The sequence below is a fragment of the Nuphar pumila genome, chromosome 2, assembly GCF_984573655.1.
Source record: "Nuphar pumila chromosome 2, dmNupPumi1.hap1.1, whole genome shotgun sequence".
Lineage (NCBI taxonomy): Eukaryota > Viridiplantae > Streptophyta > Magnoliopsida > Nymphaeales > Nymphaeaceae > Nuphar > Nuphar pumila.
Genome location: NC_143250.1, coordinates 148,180,715 through 148,203,046, shown reverse-complemented (window position 1 = coordinate 148,203,046; position 22,332 = coordinate 148,180,715). Strand labels below are relative to the sequence as shown.

Here is a 22,332-nt window from a genome sequence, read left to right as displayed (position 1 = left end):
AGGGGAACACCGAAAGAAAACCCAAATTTTGTTTATAGAGAGAGAGAGAGAGAGAAGAAGAAGAAGAAGAATGGGTGAAGAGCTCAGCATCGACGAGCTATCCTCTAATCTCTCCACCTACAAGGAACAGCTGCATCAGGTAACCTCTCTCTCTCTCTCTAAACTTCCCCCCACAATAGAAAAGGGGATTTGGAGTGGCGAAGGAAATCTTCTGTGTTAGGATCTTCTTTTCCCGGAAAACTATTTTCCTGCTTTTTCTTTATTTTTTTTATTGAGAAATCAAGAGAAGAATTTTCGGTTTCCGGGGGCTCGGTGTCATATTTTATGATTTGGGGTTTCGATTTATGTTTTTTTGTTTTCTCTACTCGTCGAATTCGGTTTTTTCAATTTTGATCGATTGGGGAGAGGGGAGTGTTGGGGTTTTGCAAGAATTCCCTCTCGCAATTTAGGGTCTCTCTTTTTGTGTTTTTTTTTCTCCTCCTCTTTCTCTTCTTCTCCTCCTTGTGGAGGTTAAATTCTTCAAATTATATTGTTGGATAATTGAGGTAAACGGATATAATGGTGGAAGTTTTATATTTCATCCTTTTCCTTTTCGCATCATAAGTTTGAAAAATGAAAATTTATATATATTTTTCTTTTTTTAACAAAAACAGGTGAAGAAACTCTTAGAAGATGTGCCAGGAAATCCCGAGTACAAGGAGATGGAAAAAGAACTCCAAGAGGTGAGATGATGCTTCTCGCGTTATTTTACTAGTTTTTACATTCTTTGGTTCTTTTTTTAATCATATTATTTGCTCGAATAATACTTTTTACTCTATCTACACTGTTACTTGAATTGGGAACGCCATTGTCGCCTCTTTGTTTAGACAAATGGCCAGAACGGAGAAGATGAAAAATAGCAAAGTTCTATTCAACTTATGCGAATCTGCTGCAAGTGACATAGCTATAGTTGTATAATAAATATTATTGTCATTGGCATACTAGGCATTGTTCTTAGAGCAAGTACACCATAGTAATTCTGTACGAAACTTGTGCTGGTTTTCTCTGAGCATGACTGAGTTCTCTCAACAGTTTGAAGGCTCCTGATTCAAAGTGTAAGACTCGATCTTGGTTGGTCTTGACTCAACACTCATTGTTGACTGGGAATGGGTCTTTAACTCAGAGAACGCCTTACATGAAGACTTTTTTTGGCAGGATTTCTTTTTTTTTTTTCTCCTTTTTTCTTTGTTGTTTGAGTGTTCAATTTTGATTTTTTCACTACAAAAATGGATTTGGTGAAGCCCTCATGATCCATGGCTGGTTGATATGGACCATGGTTTAAGTAGGGTCACCACAATTAGGATGCTGATTTCAGGTTTTCTTTTTTGCATGAAGTAGAATTGCATTACATAGTTGCATATTTTATTGTTTCTCAAGAAGAAGCGGGGAAAGGAAAAGAAAGAACTTTTGTGCATGTATATGGATGATAGATCTTGGTTTTTTATTTTGTCCTGTTGTATTGATGTTTTTTGAGCAGGGCAGCACGATTGAGCTGCATGGGCACATGGGAAATTTCTGCGGAGATTTCTGTTTTTCTTTATTTGAGTTTTGAAATTTAAAGGTGAGGGTTTTTGGCGATTATGTGTTTGGCCATGGACCCTTAATGGTTTCTCGTGGCATATAGCATGCTACATCAAGGTGTCCATCATACTATCTTGGTTCATGTGCAGGTGATATTTTGTTGTGATCGACTGCCTCCTTGCTCCACCCCTTATTTCAGATGTTATCTTCTCGCTCAGATCCTAAGTTCGAATCACATCTGTTTTTTTCTAATTTATCTCACGAGGTTGGGGCCAATTTTTTCTCCTGATATCTGTGGTGAATTCTCTGGTTTTATTAGGTAATTGCTTTGACTGAGGAATTGCTATCAACAGCCAAACAATCTGAGTTGACTGGCTTTCCAGCTGGTATAGATGCAGATGGTAGTCCCGACCACAGGCAAACAGATGTGACATCTTCATTTAAAAGAGTAATTTCCTCTTCCCCGTGATTTTATTTTCATATGGTTGGAATTGTAAAACATAGTGTTCAGGTGTCATTCTGGTGAACAATTAGCAAAACTTTCGAACATAGATACATTTCTCCTCCATTTACATGATTAATTTTTTCCATTGGCAGGATCATTAGACTAATAAAGTTGTTCTATTTGGTGCAATCATTAAAAAGGAGTTGGATTTGAACATGCTTGTATATCAGTGTACTTCTGAATTATTGCATCCAACCTAGCAACTGTTAAGGTCAAACCGCTATAGTTTTATGATCATGGATTAGATTTGGCATATTTCTTTTCTCTGACTGTCTTTTATATGCATCAAGTTACAAATAGCTAAATAGGTGATAGCAAGATGATCAAAATTTCATTTGTTCAGGTACATACATGACCGAGGGCTATAGTTTGATTGTTTCTCTGAAGTCTGAGGTACCAAATTAACATCAAGGAAAGTGGAATAACTTATGAGTCTAAAAAAATATAGTCTCATTTAAAATTATTACCAGAATATAATCTAAGCTTCTAACTTTTATATAATAGGTATTTCAGCATTTCAAAGGAGAAAATAATAGGTACTTGCTTGGAAAGCCACTCAACTTCAGCTTCTCTCAGGATGACCTGCTACAAATAAGAGTATGTTAACCATCAATATTTCTTCACAGGGTTTAATCATCAAGAATACTATGATGTTCCCTTATAAGAAAATGACAGAGGGAAAAGTAACTGTTCTTTAGAACGTGTAATTTTTCTTCTTATTTAGATAAAGGAACCAAGCTGTTCTGTTTGGTTGCTATTATGATTCATGTTATTTGATCATGGAGATTTGACAATCTTGTTTCAGTCCTATTAAAATTGTATTTAAATATAGACACTTTCACGGTTTCACCTATCTCTATCACATGGATATGGGCACGATATAACACTTGTGTGGCTGGTGCAACATGTCTGCCTTCCACAAGAAGTGTGATATATGAGTTTATTTGACGTTAAACCTTTTATGTTAATGCTATCAGTGTTTTAACTAATTAAAATGACTAAAACACCTTAAAAGAAATGGCATTTTTAAAATAATGGATAATTTTGGGGTAAAGTGAGTTTTTGTTTTAAAGGGAAAGAAAAAGCCAAACATACTTTTTAAAATGTGATAAGGTGTAGTTTTATAATTTGAATTTTAAAAGTAAAAGTGACTTTCTTGGCCCAAAAAATAACTATATACTATATTTATTTATCTATTTATAAAAGAGAAGGTTTATTAATAAAAAAACATCAAGGAATCACTCAAAAAGCAAAAGATAAAACAAAAAAAAAGAACCCTTAATCCTGGAAGTGAAAAGGACCCCCTAAATTAATCCAACCCTGTCCTTACCTCTATGATCCAGCCAAGAGAGTTCCTGCGAAGGCCGTTTGATGTTGGCCTGTGTGAAACCTCTTTCTGTAAAGATGGATAGAATGTACTAGATTGGATTTTCCCTCAAAGATCGATTGATTCTGTTGGAGCCAAAATCAATGGGTACAAGTCCTTTGCTTTCCTCAAAATCCTGCTTCATATCATACCTGAACAAATTATATGATGGAAAAACACGCAGTCGCCAAAGAGATTTTGAGAAGTCTCTTCATTGCAATATTGAAGGTAGCATCATTTGCCAATTGAAAACCAACTTTGAAGGTTGTGCTGAGTATAGATGCCATCTAGGAAAACCTTCCATCCAAAGAATCTCACTCTAGGAGATGGGCCCAGTGCCATGCAGCTTGAGGGAGAATGGATCCACTACACTGAGTATTGAAGAATTATAGCAAGCCTTGATTGAGAACTTGCCATCCTCAAGCAAAGTCCATCTCCAACCATCTTCACCCTGTTGTGGCTTGAATTGTTGCAGTTCACTTCATATCCTTCTCCATTCTTCTGTTTTCGCTGCATGAATTGGCCTGCTCAAAGCCAGCTTCCAACTGAACTGCATCCCAGTTATCAGCAATTGAACACTCTTGAAATTTGGCCCAGTTAAAGATGCTGGGATGTGTTTCCTTAAAGGAACAACTTTCTGCACAAGGATGTGTCCAAAAAGAGATGTCTACTCCTGATCCTAGAGAAGCCTTGTCTTTCTAGAGAGAGTCGAATAAGGCTGCTCCACCCCTTCCAGATTCCCATTCCCATACTCCAGCTATAGTTAGTTCTCCATTGCCATGGCTATTCCTCTAACTGATATTTAGCTTTAGCTTTAAATATTAATCAACTTTGCTCAGTTGGCTTTGTCACTACTTAAACACAGCCACTTTTTTAGCATTGTGTTATTCAATAATCCTGTATTCTTGATGCCAAGCCACCCCTAGCATTTGGCAAACATATATGTAGCCAGGGAAGGAGGCGCCATTTCTTCTGCTACTTTCTCTTCTATGCCAAAGAAAACTTTTTAGGTGTTTAATGATTTTAATTTCAACCTTCTTTGGAACCTTCAAAATGGACGTAAGGTGGAGCAATATACCATATAGCACTTTTGATGAGAGTTGACCTTGTAAAGAAGCCCTCAAATATGGGCAGCAATCAAGTCTACTAAAGACTTGAATAGAAATATCTCTCACGAGATACACTAAATCACATAGATTTCACAAAATGCACCAAGGCACACACATAGAAATATCAGAATATTATTGAGAAGAGCATGAGAAAAGCTTGGAATCAAGCTTAAAATACAAGAGGGCTACAGCCCTTTTTATATACAAAAGAGTGACGCTGGCTAGCCGTTGGGCCAGCCTCCAACGGCTCTAAATAGAGTCGTTGAAAACTGGCTAATGCCTAACGGCTAGTCAGCCAGTCAACTCCTAACATAATAAAAAAAGGAAATACAAAAATAAAAAAAGAACAAATTACAAAAATACCTATATATGAAATACATTTGCTTATATATATATATACATATACTGTTAAGCATATACGTATGTACAAATTCTAACACACCCCAAAAAACTTACGGTGCAAACACCGAAAGTTTGTCCAAAAAAAAATTGAACCTTGGCGAACACAGAGTCTTGGTAAAGAAATCAGCAAGTTGATATTCTGATGTCACATAGGCAAGATCTATAGTCTTCTTTAGGTACTCTTCACGAACGAAGTGACAGTCCATTTTGATATGCTTAGTTTGCTCATGAAAAGTGTGATTCCGTGCTATATATGCGGAGCTCTTGTTATCACAACATAATCTAGTAGGATTATAAAGATGCACTCCCATATCTGAAATAAGATGCTTGAGTCATACGATCTCCATGGTAGTAGAGGCTATTGCTCTATACTCGGCTTTTGTAGATGACAAGGATACTTTTTGTTGCTTTTTGCACTTCCAAGAGATCAATGATTCACCTAGAAATACACAAAATCCAGTTGTTGAGTATCTGTTATTTGGATCCCCACCCCAATCAGCATATGAGTAAGCAATGAGATCTAATGAGGAAGAAGAGGATAGAAAAACTCTCTTATTAATGGTGCTTTTAATGTATTTGATGATTCTCATGACTGCATCCATATGAAATGATGTAGGAGCGTGTTGAAATTGGCTAGCCACGTGAACAACATGAACTATATCAGGTCTTGTAATACTTAAGTATATAAGGGATCCAACCAATTGTCTGAAAGGAGTTGGATTGTCCAAAGGGACCCCATCATCTGCTTTCATTTTTGTCCCAACAATCTCAGGAGTATCAACTTTGTCATCTGTCAATCCTGACCTGTCAATGATATCTAAAGCAGACTTTGTTTGTGACAATATATATCCCTTGTTAGAATATGATACTTCTATTCCAAGAAAATATGTTAGAAAACCAAGATCAGTCATTTCAAAAGTGTTTTTCAAAAGTTGTTTTACTTTTTTAATTTCTTCTTTGTCACTGCCTGTAATCAGCATATCATCAACATATAGAAGAAGAATTACAATACCTGCAGAAGAATTCTTGACAAACAAAGTTGTGTCAGTATAACATGTTTTGAAACCATATTCAGTAATAACATTACTAAATGTATCAAACTAGGCTTTGGGTGCTTGCTTGATCCCATATAGGGTTTTTTGCAATTTAAGCAGCTTGCCTTTAGAAACCATCAACCCAGGTGGAACATCCATATATACTTCCTCATTAAGTTCACCATTTAAAAAGGTATTCTCAACGTCAATTTGAAATATATTTCAATTTTTAATAAAGGTAATTGCAATAAGGGTTCTGACTGTGGTCATCTTGGCAACAAGGGTAAAGGTCTCTTCATAATCTACACCATACTCCTGAGAATAACCTTTGGCAACTAACCTCTCTTTATGTCTTTCCAAAGAACCATCACTCTTGGTCTCCATCTACGACTTATGGTTTTCTTTTCGGGAGGTAAGTTTATAATTTTTCATGTGTTGGCACCTTCAAAGGCATCTAATTCCATACGCATGACCTTTTCTCATTTAGGTAGTCCTCTAGCTTTATTGTAACAGGAGGGTTCAAAGTAAGAATGAATGGCTAAAAGGCAAGCTCTATGTTTGGGAGAGGAGTCATAAGAAACAAATCTGTCAAGAATCCTCGAAGTTTGCTCAGATCTACGAATGACAGGTTGTTCAATGGCAAGTTCTAATGATTCGTGAACACCTTGATTTACATTTTCAGTGGATATGTTTCTATGTCTTCGAGTGTACACTATTGGTTCCATTGATGTTCCACCCTCAATAGAAGACTCGATAGAAATTTCCTGATTTTCATAATGATCATCACAACCATAATTAGAAAGCAATTTAAATAGAAAAGAGTAATCAATATTTGCATTTTGTAAATTATATCCTTCAAATCCACTTTCATTTTCAACAAAGCTAACATTTCTTGAAACAAAGAGTTTATCATTTTTGTCATCATAACATTTATAACTTTTTTGCAATTCAGAATAACCAATGAAGGCACAAGGGATAGCCTTGGAAGATAGTTTATCTCCTTTATCATTCAACACATAACACTTACGACCAGAGATTCTAAGTCTTTGGTAATCAGGTTCATACTTAAATAGTTTTTTAAAAGGTATTTCATTTGATGAAGATTTTGAAGGCATTCTATTTATAAGGTATACTGAGGTTAGGGCAACTTCAACCCAAAGATTTTGTGGAACATTCCTAGAAATAAGTAGAGTCCTTGTAGTCTCTATAATATGTCAGTGTTTTCTTTTTGAAATACCATTTTGTTGTGGTCTATGTCACAGGGATTTGGCCAACCAGGTGTCGCACCCGCATTGACGCGACACAATGAGGGTGTGCGTGCAGGTGCGGCACCCGGTGCGGTCAACCTGACCCTGGGTGTGGTCAATGCACCCGGGGTCATTTATGTTCAACTTTTGGACTTAAAAAAAACGGCCGATGAAATGGGCTAAGGAGAGGAGGAACAGGGCAATTTTTTTTTTGCCCTAATCCTCCTTTCCTCTCCTTCTGAAGCTGACACCGACGACGACCTCTCCTCCCGACCTCTCCTCCTTAAGCCTGCGAAGGGCATCCTCAGGTGCATATCACTATATCCTCTCTCTCGTTCCATCTCTCTGTTTCTCTCTCTGACTCTCCTTGTTCCTCTCTCTCACTCGCTCTGTCTCTCACTCTCACTCGCTCTATCTATCTCCCCATCTCTCTTCTCTCGCTCAATCTCACTCCCTCTGTCTCTGTCTCTCTTCTCTCGCTTTTTCTGTATCTCGAACTCTCACACACTCTCTCTTCTCTCGCTCTCTTTGTCTCTCCATCTCTCTTCTCTTGCTCACTCTCACTCACTCACTTTCACATTCTCTCTCTCCATGTCTTACTTACTCTCACTCTCGCTCTCTCCATCTCTTTGTCTCCCGAACTTTCTCTCAGTCCCTCTCTCTCCATCTCTCGCTCGCTCTGTCTCTCACTCTCACTCTCACTTCACAATCTGTCAGCTTTGGTCTGATTGTGATAGAGCTTTCATAGTTTCTTGTTCATATTTGAGATTTTTTATGGTTTTGATCAAATTGGTTCTTTTTAAATGTAACGAACACATTTATTTAAAATTCAGATTTTTGGGTTTTACTTGTTGGATAAGAGTTGCATTGCATTATGTGGTGAACATAATAGATCTTGGTTAACAGAAACAATTTTTATTGTCTGTATAGTCAATTTTCAAATTTCAATTGTATTAATGAAATTTAAATTTCTATCTGGCCTAATATGTGCAGTTCTCATATATATATATGTATATATATTTCAGATTCCTTTAAAAAGAAAGCATAGTTGTTGGTGTTTTTCCTAAATGATTTAGGAAACAGAGAGATGGAACAAGAGATAGAGAGGAACATGCATAGTATCAAATTTAGGCTAAATCCGAACATGCATGTATTGTAGATGCATTTATCATGGCTTGTTGCTAAAAAATATGCTTTGATATTGAATTAATTCAACCAAAACATTTGATTTTTTATGACAAAGTTTTATTGCAACATAGACTGTAAGTTTTAATTGGATCTCTTTAGAAACCCATTTAAACATAAAACTAAAGATACCAAATTTAATGCACGTTAAGTGAAAAAATCTGTCTGCAGAGTGCAGACTCTACACTTATATATATTTTTTATAATCTCATGCTTAGGAGTGTTCACTTTGCATTAATGATTATTGATTTATGTTATTGTTATATATTTTTCTCGTACCTTTCAGTATTTATTTATACGTAGTACTATATTTTTTAGAACTTATTGTATATGTTATTGACCTTGCACTCAATATTATAAATCTTGATTGTGTGCATAATTGATTTTAATATAATTTGTTTTGTATTTTCAGGACAAAAATGATGGATAAAGGGAAAGGACTTGCGTCATCCTCGTCCCCACATGTGAGTTCTGCTGCAAGTGTTGCTGATAGTTGTAATGGGAGTGATGATGGGGGGCTACTATGGGTACATGTAGATAAGCTTGCAAAAACTGGAGGAGGTGGTGGAAACAAGATATTTCGATGTAAGCTTTCTGAAAGAGATTTTGTTGGGTCTTACACAAGAGTTAAGGCTCATTTGTTGAAGATATCAAGACATGGCATTTCAGGATGCAGAAGAGTTGATGAGGCAATGCAAAAACAATACAAGAAAATACAAGAAGAATATGAGAATAGGAAGATAATGAGTGATTCCTGTACAATTAGTGTGTCATTTTTAAGCCAACAAGAAGATGCTAAAAAAAAGAAAAGTGGATGTAGGCGGTAGAGGAAGAGAAACGATACAAGCAACATTTAATACATATGGAAATGAGGAGATGAATAAAAAAGTAGGGAGGTATTTTTATTCTAGTTCACTTCCATTTAATGCAGCTAGAAATCTTTATTGGAAGGATTTAGTTACTTCTTTGGCAAATTGTAATTTGAGTGACTATGTACCTTCAAGCTCAGAAAAACAACGAACCACATTTCTTGCAGAAGAGAGGGCAAATGTTGTGATATTGCTAGAGATTAAAAAATATTCATGAGAGCAAAATGGAGTTTTCATTGTTTCTGATGGGTGGACAGATATTCAAAGACGTCCACTAATCAATTTCATTGCTTCTTCGCTTAGTCACCAAGTATTCTTAAAATCACTTGATACATTTGGGGAATATAAAAATGTTGAGTATTTGAAGGAGTTGTTTATAGAAGTAATAAAAGAAGTTGGTGATCAGAAAGTAGTACAAATCATTACAGATAATGCTCTAGTTTGTAAAAGTACTGCATTAAGTTTGGAGAGTGAGTATCTTCATATTTTTTGGATTCCCTGTGTAATGGACAACTTAAATCTAGCCCTCAAGAGCATCTGCAACCCCAAAGAAGAAGAAAATTCACCAACATATGCTCTATGCTCATGGATTGAGGAATTAAAAAAAAATGTCAAAAGCATTAGGAATTTTATTGTCAACAACGATCATGCTAATGCTATATTTAATAGGCATTCTGACCTGAAATTATTGAAGGTCACTAAAATACGTTTTGCGTCTATCATTGCGATGGTGGAGATGATTAAGGAAGCGAAGAATGCTTTAGTTAGCATGGTGACTGATGAGAATTGAACATTCTATCATGCTGATGATGATGTAAAGACTCAAGAAATTAAGAAATTCATTTTTGATGATGAGTTTTGGGACAGTCGTATATTTCTTTCAATATACGCAACTTATTTGGGAAATGTTGAGACAAGTTGATAAGGATGAGCCCATGCTTCACAAAGTTTATGAAATGTGGGATAATATGATTAAAAAAATAAAACTTGTAGTTTTCAAGCATGAAGAAAAAAATCCTGCATTAGATGATTCGGAATTTTTTAACTATATTCATTCAATTTTTAGTCAGAAGATGAGATAAGAGAAACACTCATTTGCATTGCATGACACATTCTCTTAATCCAAAATATTATGCAAAAAAGTGGCAGAAAGGTGGTATTGGTCGTATCCCTCCAAATTTAGACCTAGAGCTATCAATGCATAGAAATATGTGCATGACAAGATTTTATCAAGAATCACATATTCTAAATCAAGTCACACAAGATTTTGAAAATTTTGCATATTCGAGATTATATGGACAAACATTACTCGCGAGAGAGGAGGATAATATAGATCCTATCACATGGTGGTCAACATTTGAATCAGAAACACCTCTTCTCTAACGTCTTGCATTGAAATTGCTATCCCAGCCTGCTAGTTCATCCTGTTATGAAAAAAATTGAAGCACATATTCTCAAATCCACAACATGAAGAGAAACAAACTCACCATCAAGTGTGTAGAGGATTTAGTATATGTTTATTCAAATCTTGCAAACCAATGATGAATACAAGTACTAATTTACTCTTTTAGTTATTTGACTATTTCTTATTTTTTTTATTTAAATATACTTGTATTTAACATTTTCAAATTATTTTAAATTTTTAATAATGCAGACAAGGATTATTAAAATTTTGTGATGTAAACCCAGAAGAGTATGATTTAGAGGGTGAGCATGATTTCAACATTACAAACATGGATTTATCTGAGCTCAATCTTCCTTCTTATGATGCATTTGATGATGAAGCAGAAAATTATTATGATCTATTACCTCATTGTCATATACATTGTGTAGGATATACTTTTGGTATATTATTATGTATTTTTTTCTTCTTTTGTTAGTATACTGTATGCTTTACTTTGATTGTTTCTATAATATATTTAAGTTATTTTGATTGTGCTGTTAATTTTTATGATATAGAATAGAATTGTAGATTGTTAATTTGATTTATTGCATGAATGATGATGAATTGATTTTATGATATTATGATAATTGTTTTTTATTTCATTAGTGTTATTGTTGTTAACTGTTAAAACTTAAAAATTATATATATATATATATATATATATATATATATATATATATATATATATAATTTTTTATATTTTTGCCGTACCGCCGCACCCAAGTTTTTTGAAAGTGTCACACCCTCACCTGCACCTACATGCTCACCCGCACCCGCACCCGCACCCATGTGACATAGGTTGTGGTGTTCTATGAAAATATCTTTGGTGTAAAATTCTTTTATTTTCTAAGTATTGTTTGAAATCATTTGATAAATATTCTCCTCCGAGTCTGTTTCTAAAATTTTAATCTTACTTTCAAATTGAGTTTTGATCATGTTATTGATAGATTTTGAAGGATGCAAACACTTCGGATTTAAACTTAAGAAAGTAAATCCAACAATATCTAGTATAATCATCAATGAACACAACATAGTAGGAAAAACCTCCTTTGAAAATAATAGGAGCGGGATCCTACACATCTGAATGAACCAACTCATAAGGCATACATGAGTAAAATGTCCTTTGTCCAAAAGGTAAATAGATCATTTTCCAAGTATGCATTCATTGCATTCAAAATTGTCTTTACAAAGATTCTTAGTAATATGTACAAAATTTAATTTCATTATATTTGGATGACCAAGTCTATGATGCCAAACTTTGATATCTTTGGTTCGGACAATTACAAAAAGATTCTTTTGAAATACCGAGAAAGTTTATATAATAAAGATCTCCTTGCCTAGAACTTTTCCCAATCAATTTCTCGGACCGGCGATCCTGCACCCAACATTTATTTGATGAGAATACTATATCACATCCGTGATCTGAGATTTGAGAAACAGAAAGTAAGTTAAAATTTAATTTGGGTATGAATCTAACTTTTGGAATATAAAATTCGTGATTTGATAAATTATTTTTTAAATTTCTAATACATTTTATTTTCAAAGAAGTTCCATCGGCGGTAGAAACAAAAGATGCATTTGAGTTAGATTGACATTCAGATAGAATGGATTTGTGTGGGGTCATATGAAATGAAGTTTCAGAATCTAGAAGCCAAGAACATGTACCAGGAGTGGAGGAAGATGTAGTCGCTGTCCCTAATGTAGATCCTTTGAGCAATAGTTGTAATGCCTCCGTCAATTGCGATAATGACTTGGAGAGATCCTTGAGACTCAAGTTGTCTTCTTCTTGCTTTGATGGAGCCGCGATGACCCTTTTTTCATAGGGTTTATAGTTCTTTTTGAATTTCGGACATTAAGGTTTAATGTGACTGGGCTCATGACAATTGTGACAAATTACTTCAAATTCCCCTTTATTTTATTTTTTGTTGAAGTGAGGGGGCCTGTAAGGTTTGATACAAATTTTCAATTTGGAGGCAGCAAGATTACAATCTTCTGCTTGATTACTACTAGGCGTAGTAAGAACATTATCACTTTTGCTCATATTAAGCCTAGTTTCTTCTCCACTAAGCTCAGTGAGAATTTCATGAATAGGAGGAGGTAATGAGAAATATAGCAAAGAGGCCCTAGTTTGTTCAAACCCGGGCCTCAAACCATAAAAGAAAGCAAAAAATCTATCTTCTTCAACTTGAGCCCTCCTCATTTCAATAAACTTACCTTCTCATTTTGGTTCAAATTGCACAAGTTGGGTCCAAACAGAAAAAAACTCCATGAAGTAGTCTCTAACACTCTTATCCCCTTGTTTTATGCTTCTAGCTTTCTCTTGAAGGTAATATTTATGTGCTGTCTTTTTCGGTGAAGATACCTTTAAGATATTCCCATGCCTCACTTGCTTTTTTTTGTAGCACAAAAGATTTGAGGCCATCTTAGTTTCAACTCTACTTAGCATCCATGATAAGATTTTAACATTTTTCATCTCCCATTCATTTAATTTTTTTATAATATTCTTCCATTGCTTTTTCTTTCTCTTTTCCTTCAAGATTTGTTTCAACACCATTTTTACGTATAGTAATTTTAAGAGTGAGTTCGAAGATAGTACCTCTAAGATACCCTCGTAATCTTTGACTTTTTATGAATGTCTCCAAGTATCCCGCCCAAATAATGTAGTTGCTACCGTCGAGTTTGAATGGAGGGACGAAGTTGGAGTTGCTTGAGTTGTGTGACGAGAAATCAACCATGTTGAAACAAGATTGAAGAACCCACGATCCAATGGAAGGTAAAGAGAAAGATCACTGGCATGCCTTACTTAGGTGGCTTCCACGAGCACCAATATTCTTTACAAGATATTTTTCCACGATTAAGCACGAACAAGCAGCCTTACAGCCTTCAAATATGGGCAGCAATCAAGTCTACTAAAGACTTAAATAGAAATGTCTCTCACAAGATACACTAAATCACATAGATTTTACAAAATGTACCAAGGTACACACTTAGAAATATCAGAATATTATTGAGAAGAGCATGAAAAAAGCTTGAAATCAAGCTTAAAATACAAGAGGGCTACAACCCTTTTTATATACAAAAGAGTGAGGCTGGCTAGCCATTGGGCCAGCCTCCAACGACTCTAAATAGAGCCGTTGGAAGCTGGCTAACGGCTAGTCAGCCAGTCAACTCCTAACAGAATAAAAAAGGAAATACAAAAATAAAAAAAGAACAAATTACAAAAATACCTATATACGAAATACATTCGATAATATATATATATACTCTCAAGCATATACGTATGTACAAATTCTAACCGACCTATCAACAAATAACTAGTACTTTGCTTTTCAGATCTATGTTCACCTTAAAGTTTTATCATCAACATCTGACTAGTGCCTTCTCTCAAAGAGCCCTTGGGTAATACCATGACAAGATATTCCAGGGGAAGCTTATCAAGTTGACACCAGAAGATGACGGGAGCAACTCTTAAGATGCAGTCCTCTGCATTGAGGCCAACCATTTGATATTTGGCCTCTTCCACCTTGAAACCAGATAGTCACTTGAGAGCTGTCCATTATCAATCGTATTGCCAATCATACATATAGGGGTGCACACGAACCTCGCTTGAGCTGAGCCTAGCATGTTAATCAGAGAAGTCAAATACCTTTTTCAAAAAAGTAACTTTATGAATATATCAAAGTTACCTTTTTGACCTCAAAAAGTAATCTTGCATTTACAAAATGCCATTCTTTAAGTGTATTTTAGATTCATCTAATGTTAAATACAACTAGTTTAATGTTAGATAATATATATATATATATATATATATATATATATATATATATATATATATATATATATATATATATAAGTCACACAGACTCGGCTAAAAGGTCTACGCACCGGCGTCGCACGCCCCGACACAGATGCAGACATGGTCAATTAAGTGTCGGACTCGGTCAACGCACCAGGGCCGAGTCCGTCCACATTTTGGACTCGGTCAACTTTGACCGAGTCTATTTTTGTCCATTTATTAAAATTAATTTTGGATTCTGTCAACTTTGACCGAGTCTATTTTTGTCCATTTATGATAAGTTTTGTTATCACACTCACAAGCTTCTTTATGTGTTATATTTTGGTAAGTTTGTGTTGTTACTTCAATAGAATTCCTTTTTTAATTTTTGCTTTAAAATTTATAATCTTATTATTGTTATATATATATATATATATATAGCCATGTCCCCCTGTCCAAATTTTTTGAAATTGCTCCGCACCCGTACCCACACCCATGTGACACACACACACACACACACACACACATATATATATATATATATATATATATATATATATATATATATATATATAAGGTAGTAGTTGCCTACCACCAGCCTACCGAGCATTCAAAGGGTGTTTTCCATGTTTTTCTTAAATATGACTGTTTAGATAGGTTCTACATGCTTGATTTTATAGGAATTTGACTCTGTTTGATTCCATCACGCAATTAGGCTTTTATAAGATTTAAAAATTGAGAGCTAAAATTTTCATAAATATTCAAGTCTTAAAAAGTCATGTTTTTTATTGAAAAAGCGTTATCCAAGTGTCGTTTCCTAGCAAGTCGAACATTCCGAACACATTTGCGAAAAACAACCCAAAAATTCCCACACTCATGGTAGGCTGATGGTAGTCCAAAAAAGTCTGCCTACCACTTCTCTCTCTCTCTCTCTCTCTCTATATATATATATATATATATATATATATATATAGAGAGAGAGAGAGAGAGAGATGTCTCTAAAAATGGAGAACAATATAAAAAAATGATAACACACAAAAGTATGGTGTATATATGTTCTATACGTGGTAGCAGCCAAAGGCACCCACCACTGGCACCCTAAAGTACCAGCATCAACATGGGTATGTGATGCAGAGCACGTCCCATACCCAACAGCACAAAGCCGTGTTTCGAGTTTGGGTCCGGACCCGAGACCCGGATCCAGTCAAACCCTTTTAAATAACCCAACTTAGGGTTGCGTGCGGTGGATAGAGAATTTTCAGAAAGCACAGCCGCAATTTTCCTTTCTTCAGCAGTTTCCTTCTCCTTATTTTATTATTGTTTTCCTTTACAGTCTGAGGCCTTTGTTGTTTTCTTTTTGGTTATTATTGCTCTGTCAGTAATTTAATTTTATTATATTCTTGCATTGGATTCTGAAAAGCTTGGTTGTCTTTTAGCATTGTTCCTTTTCTTCTCAGTCATTCTTTCAGTTGCTTACTAATGTTCAGAATTTGTCTTTACTCTTCAGTCATATTTAGCACACAGTTTATTTGACATTTGATTGAAAATAAAACTAAGCCTCAGCCTCATCATCGTGGTGGGCATTGCTACTCCTTGGGTCCTGTACACGACGGTGTGGGTCGTACCTTTCACAGCTACCATAAAAAATCGTGAAGGTGGCAGCCCAGAATCGTGCCTTCACCACCATCAACAGGAACCTTTGACGGCTACATCATGCACGACTGTGCATTGAAAGGAGCAGCCCCGACAGCCCGTTAGCAGAACAACATCGATTCCTCCTTAGCAGCACAACGGTACCCAGGAATGTGGGTTGTGTGCTGATCGAATAGCTTCAACGTTAGCCCCATTTTTGTATCAGCGTCACCCCTTTTAGCTGCATCGAAACGTGTCCATGTCGACACCCATTAACGCAAAAGTTTTGAGCCTCTCGCTGCATCAAATGGTATCAGAGCTCAGTCCCTCCTCCTCCGTCAACGGCATGACGCAAGAAGCGAGGAACGGTCCTACGAGCAAAAAGATGCGAGAGAAGATCATGAAGCGGATGCTCGGACATGTTGACGGAAATGCAGGAAGATATGCTATGCCTAGAAAAGGAGGTAGCCGGTCTGTCAAAACGCATGGATGGGGTCGAAGCACGATTAGGTGCGCTTGAATCCAAGGTGAACGCGCATGCAGTGCCGTTGAATCAGTTAGGCGCGCGCACGATCCACCCTGTTGATACTATCGTCGTCAATCCAACCCCAGTGACACTCCAACAAACATCGCGACGTGAAGCTGTGGAAGAAACTCTGCACAGGGATGCAGGTTGCGACAGTTCTCCCCATCTGGTACCTTCCCTCCATCTCGAATCAGCAGTGACCCTGGGTCGCCCATGTCCAGGTACCCTCCAACCGAACTATCAAGGTGCGAATGCACCCCAGCAATGGCAGCGAGCCCCTACAACTGCATCGCAGGGCCTGCGCAGGGATGTCGGTCGCGCGACCATCCAGCAGGTGGTGTCATATCCATCATGGTTTCTTGATGCATTCAATTATGCCATTTCAACAAATATGGACGTCTTAAATTTGTGTATTGGTGGACCTGATTACTTAGACCTTCCATTGGTCGAAACGGGTTGGGAGTTGACTGCAAATAATATTATTATTATGGTTTCAACAATTGGGAATGACGGGCCTCTTTACAGAACATTGAACACTCCAGCAATGGTTGATCTTTTGAAGCCGTTTGGGTTTGCTTTTGGGAACAAGATCTTGAACGGGGATTTCTCTATGGACGGTGAGCAGAGCCACTATGCCTTCGGGGCAGATATAGTGAAGTTTTTAAGAGGTGGTCCATTTTTTGGTAAGCATGCTTGTATTGTTGGGATTCTAGCCAAACCCTTAAGACCGCGTGCGGGAGGGACAAAAATTCAGCTTATGCTTCCAGGGAGTGCCATAACAGATGCTACAGACGATCCATTTCAAAATAAATCTACAGGCTTTGATTGAAAATAAAACTAAGCCTCAGCCTCATCATCGTGGTGGGCATTGCTACTCCTTGGGTCCTGTACACGACGGTGTGGGTCGTACCTTTCACAGCTACCATAAAAAATCGTGAAGGTGGCAGCCCAGAATCGTGCCTTCACCACCATCAACAGGAACCTTTGACGGCTGCATCATGCACGACTGTGCATTGAAAGGAGCAGCCCCGACAGCCCGTTAGCAGAACGACACCGATTCCTCCTTAGCAGCACAGCGGTACCCAGGAATGTGGGTTGTGTGCTGATCGAATAGCTTCAACGTTAGCCCCATTTTTGTATCAACGTCACCCCTTTTAGCTGCACCAAAACGTGTCCATGTCGACACCCATTAACGCAAAAGTTTTGAGCCTCTCGCTGCATCAGTATGTTGCGAATTTTGAAGTGCCCATGTTACATAGTCACCTATGTTCCTAATTCTTCATAAGTCATCTTGAACCTTTAAAATGTTCCTTCAGAAGCCCTATCAACAAAATTTCCATGTGTTTCTAGCAACGTTCTTTCAGATCTTGGATGGAAAAGAAAGAACTGTATAAGGATTAGATAAAGGCTGATGTTGATCTATCACTATTTATAATTTAAAGTGATGTTTATCTGGATTTGGAATTACAGCAGCCTGGATCTGCTGTTATTTGGTTTGAACTTGATCCGGTTCTGTATCATTTTATTTGGAGATGGCCTAGGAAAGTAAAGTTCAATTGGTGGTTTGGTGCCTAGGACATTGGTTTGTTTTATTGTGCCATTTCCACCATATTAGGCATTGGCTGGTGAAGAATTGCAAGGTAAGCAGCTAAGCATTAGGCACTTTGTTTTGTGGCACCCTGCTTGTGGATCATCAATCTCAGGTTGCTGGCCATTTTTCTGGTATTTAGCTATCAATCATCTTATTTGGAGATGACTTAGGAAAGTGAGGTTCAATTGGTGGTTTGGTGCCTAGGACATTGGTTTGTTTTATTATGCCATTTGCACCATATTAGGCATTGGCTGGTGAAGAATTGGAGGGTAAGCAACTAATGATCAGGCACTTTGTTTTGTAGCACCCTGCTTGTGGATAATCAATCTCAGGTTGCTGGCCATTTTCTGGAATTTAGCCAAAACCTACATGTGCTGATTCAAGACCGTCCCATCTCCTCTTTGGATGGTTTCTTGTTAGGACCTTAGTGGTTTAAGGACTTGACTTTATGCACCTTAATTTTGGTGTATTGGTTAGGCACTTAACACTTGGTATTAGAGCAACCACCATGTATTGAGTTCGAATCTCATATAAGGGGTGACCTAAAGAAAGCGCTACCTGAACCAGAGTGCAAGCCATTTTAGAGTGGGCTGCCAAGGACGTCGGCTGCAGAGTGTGGTGGGTTGTTAGGATCCAGGTTGTTTAAGGACTTGACTTTACGTACCTTACACCCTAGCGCCTTTTGGTGTATTGGTTAGGCACCTAACATTTCCACATTTGGAATTTCAAATTCAAGTAATGGGGGTTGGTAACTGTAAATTGGATCAGTACCACAAATATCTTTTCAAAATAAATAAATAAATAAATTGAAACAAATTGAAGGTTTGTAATTTGGAATCTGTTCGCTCTGTTGTGCTTCATAACTTTGTTATGGTAGTTGACGTTACCTTTTATGATCTTGCAGGCATCAGACAATTTTTCTGAACCATATGAGAGACTCCCTGTTGGCTCAAAAATTCAAGCTGTGTGGAGTGAAGATGGAGAATGGTATGCTTATAAAGCATCCTCTACTACTTTTACCAGTACTTCATTTTGTGTCTTCTGACAGACACTATTGCTTAGGTATGATGCTACTGTTGAGGCTATTACAGCAAATGGATATTATGTATCATATGATGGATGGGGAAACAAAGAAGAGGTATGACCTCTCATTTTCACGTTCTTTTGTTTGAGCTATTATATTGTTGAAGAAGGAATCTGTTGTTGCAAGTTCAATGCTTTTTTTGTGCCTTTTCTCTCTTTTTTTTCATGTCTTTATCTCCCTTCTCATTTTTGTGGCTTTTTATCCTGTCCATACTTTTTTTTTGCTTTTGGACTCCACCGGCACGACTAAATTTTTTTCATCAATAAGAAAATCATCCGTATGTCGGCTTATGTTCAATTTACTAATGCAAAATGTAATTGCTCCTTGAAATAATTATGGTTGTACTTTTTTTTTGTCTGATCAGTCCTGGAGGTCTAGTGTTGTTCCCCACTTGAGGGACATTTACTTGTCACTGATTCTTTGGAGCTCTGCCTACTTCTGACCTGGTTTCACAATAACATATTATCCAGGTATATCTCATTTATCTGGATAACCAGGAAGACAATGCCCCTAACAGATTTACATTTGGGTAAAACATTTGGATATTTAGGATGCAGCCACTGGAAGAATTTATATTTTAAGTTGATGCTGATGACCTAGATAGACATATTCAATAATATGACTACAAATGACTTGAGCATACATCCTCTGTTTTTCAGGTTGATCCTGAAAATATAAGGCCTAGACAAGAGGGAACTGTTGATGCTTTGGTGGAAGCTGAAAGGGAAGCTGAAGCTACCAAACAGGCCATAAAAAGGAAGATTGCACAGGCAGCTGGCACAGATGTCTTCTCTCGTACTTTACCTGCTAAGCTTCGCATTGAGCCTGATGACCCTGAAGATGTGGTGTGTGCCTCTCTCTCTCTCTCTCTGTATTCAGTTGGCTGTACAGCCTGCTTAAATGGCATTTGTGTTGGGCACCATCATCCAGTCTATTTACCGATTCAACCTGTGGGTCACCCAGGCAGCTGGATACATTTCTGGTGGCTTGGGTTCAGCCTGCTTTTTTCGGTTGGATTGCTGGCTGCTAAATGCTAATAGCTTATTGATTGTTTAGTGGTTTTCTATTTGCCAAGAATAGAATATTTTGCTTTTTCATCTAGTAATTCTTGATAGAACTATTTACATGTTCATTATCTCTATGTTCTAACTAAAGTTATAAAAAATATTATCAGAAATCTGCTAAAAGAAAGAAGATACATGCATTCAAGTCAAAGGTTCGCCTTGAGCAGCTTGAGGTAACACAGAACATGAGACAGAATGCCTGGCAGCAGTTCCAAACTATGAAAGGGCAATCCAAGAAGGTAAACTAAGCTATTAAGTGTGGTATTCATAAAGTTTGATCTAAATTGTACTTGCATCTATGTCTATTCTACATCTATTTGTAGAAATGCACCTAGATTATATCTGTTCCGTATTAAGATCTCTTTTTATGATTCCTTGCTTGCTTCCATCCAACCTTTTTTTTTTCTCCTGCATTGTAGATTGGCTTCTTCTCTGGACGCAAGAGAGAAAGCATTTTCAAGTCTCCAGATGATCCCAAAGGTAAAGTTGGTGTTACTGGAAGTGGCAAAGGATTGACAGAGTTCCAGAAGAGGGAAAAACATTTACATTTAAAAGGGGCCGTTACTGAAACCGAAGAATAGGCTGATGTGAATCTTCCAAACCTTTGCAATTGCTGATTGATTATTCTCCTCACCTGTAATTGGAGAGGTCTGCAGCATGCGGCTGTGCATCACTTGCCTGTGTATTTTTCATCTGGATAACATTCACCATTATGTATGCTGCAGCTCAATGCAACTGGATATACGGAATGTCAATCCGGCTATTGCAAAAGCTTTCCCTCTTCTCCTTTGCTTTCTTTTACTACCGCTTTTTCTTTTTTTTTCTTCTTATATGTTGAATATGGTTCATCAGAATTCAGAACAGGTACTCAAAACGCTTAAAACTCTATGAACTAACTGTGGGGCGCTTTTCTGTATGGTTTTCTACATGGGGGTTAAGGGTAGTTGGAGAATTTGACGGGAAATTTGAACATTGAAAGATATTGCGAAATTCTTTTGTGCAGAACTGTTTGATCTTGTTGCTTCTGGTATATGGGTGAATTCAGGGTAGATGAGGAACTTTAGACCGTGTTTGATACGCAGGACGTGCCTGGGTGGGGACAGACAGGTCCCTTCCTGGGCTGTGTCCTGTGTTTGATATGCGTGGACAACACACTGTGCAGGTTGCACTAAGTCCTGTTAAGTTGTATTTGTCCAGGAACTGTGAGTTGGTTCCCTTCTGCCCACGTTAAATCCAAAGGGCAGGAACCAACTGGTCCCTGCCGAACCAGTTGGTTCCAGCGTATCAAACACAGGATGGCACCCGGTCAGGGACCAGTCAGTCCCTGCTCGGGTGTGTCCCGTGATTCAAACACACCTTGAGGACTTGGTGTGTCTAGTCATGGATCTAATGGAAAAATCCAATGCCTTATCTGATGCATACCCACATTGATCTGACACAGGTCCTACCTACCCATATAGCCTAACCTGTATAAAGATTATCATACATGAGGCACAAACTCATGCATATCACCTTATTCTATGACGTGGACTCTCCATATATAGGCTCCTTATGGAGTAGGGTGGTCGCAGATTTTGTGGCTGATTGGCCAACCCGGACTAGTTAGAGCTAGGTTGTAATGTTATGTAGAATGCCTGACCCGGTCCAATTTCAGTTGAGTGGCCTGGTTCCGGGGCCATTGTTCGGGATGAGCTAAGCAGTCTGGTCCTGTTTTCTTGGCCGAATTATTCAACTGGATAGGATCCGGAAAACCTCAAAGAAGTCGGATATGGTTCATATGGTGCTAGATCCAAATGAGAGTATACAAATCTGAAGCTTGGGCATGAAGTTCCAACCTTAATCTGGATATCAACTTGAGGGAGTGTAATAAAGAGCCAGGATCTGGTCTAAAGGACTGAAAACAAGGATTTTGTTTGCAATTATCATGCACTTTTTAAAC

At 37.3% G+C, this 22,332-nt stretch overlaps 1 protein-coding gene across 2 annotated transcripts; it reads left to right on the top strand.

Moving 5' to 3' along the window:
- LOC149847599 (uncharacterized) lies at positions 1-21,161 on the top strand. 2 transcript variants are annotated; one of them, XM_089998473.1, is made up of 9 exons: positions 1-139; positions 654-722; positions 1,880-2,008; positions 2,570-2,662; positions 19,150-19,232; positions 19,308-19,383; positions 19,989-20,174; positions 20,504-20,632; positions 20,813-21,161. In XM_089998473.1, the coding sequence occupies exons 1-9, from the start codon at positions 71-73 to the stop codon at positions 20,972-20,974; spliced, it is 996 nt and encodes a 331-aa protein (XP_089854599.1). In that variant the 5' UTR covers positions 1-70; the 3' UTR covers positions 20,975-21,161. The 2 variants fall into 2 exon arrangements, with proteins under 2 accessions (XP_089854599.1, XP_089854600.1); XM_089998474.1 differs by lacking the exon at positions 2,570-2,662.
- The last annotated feature ends 1,171 nt before the right edge of the window (positions 21,162-22,332 follow it).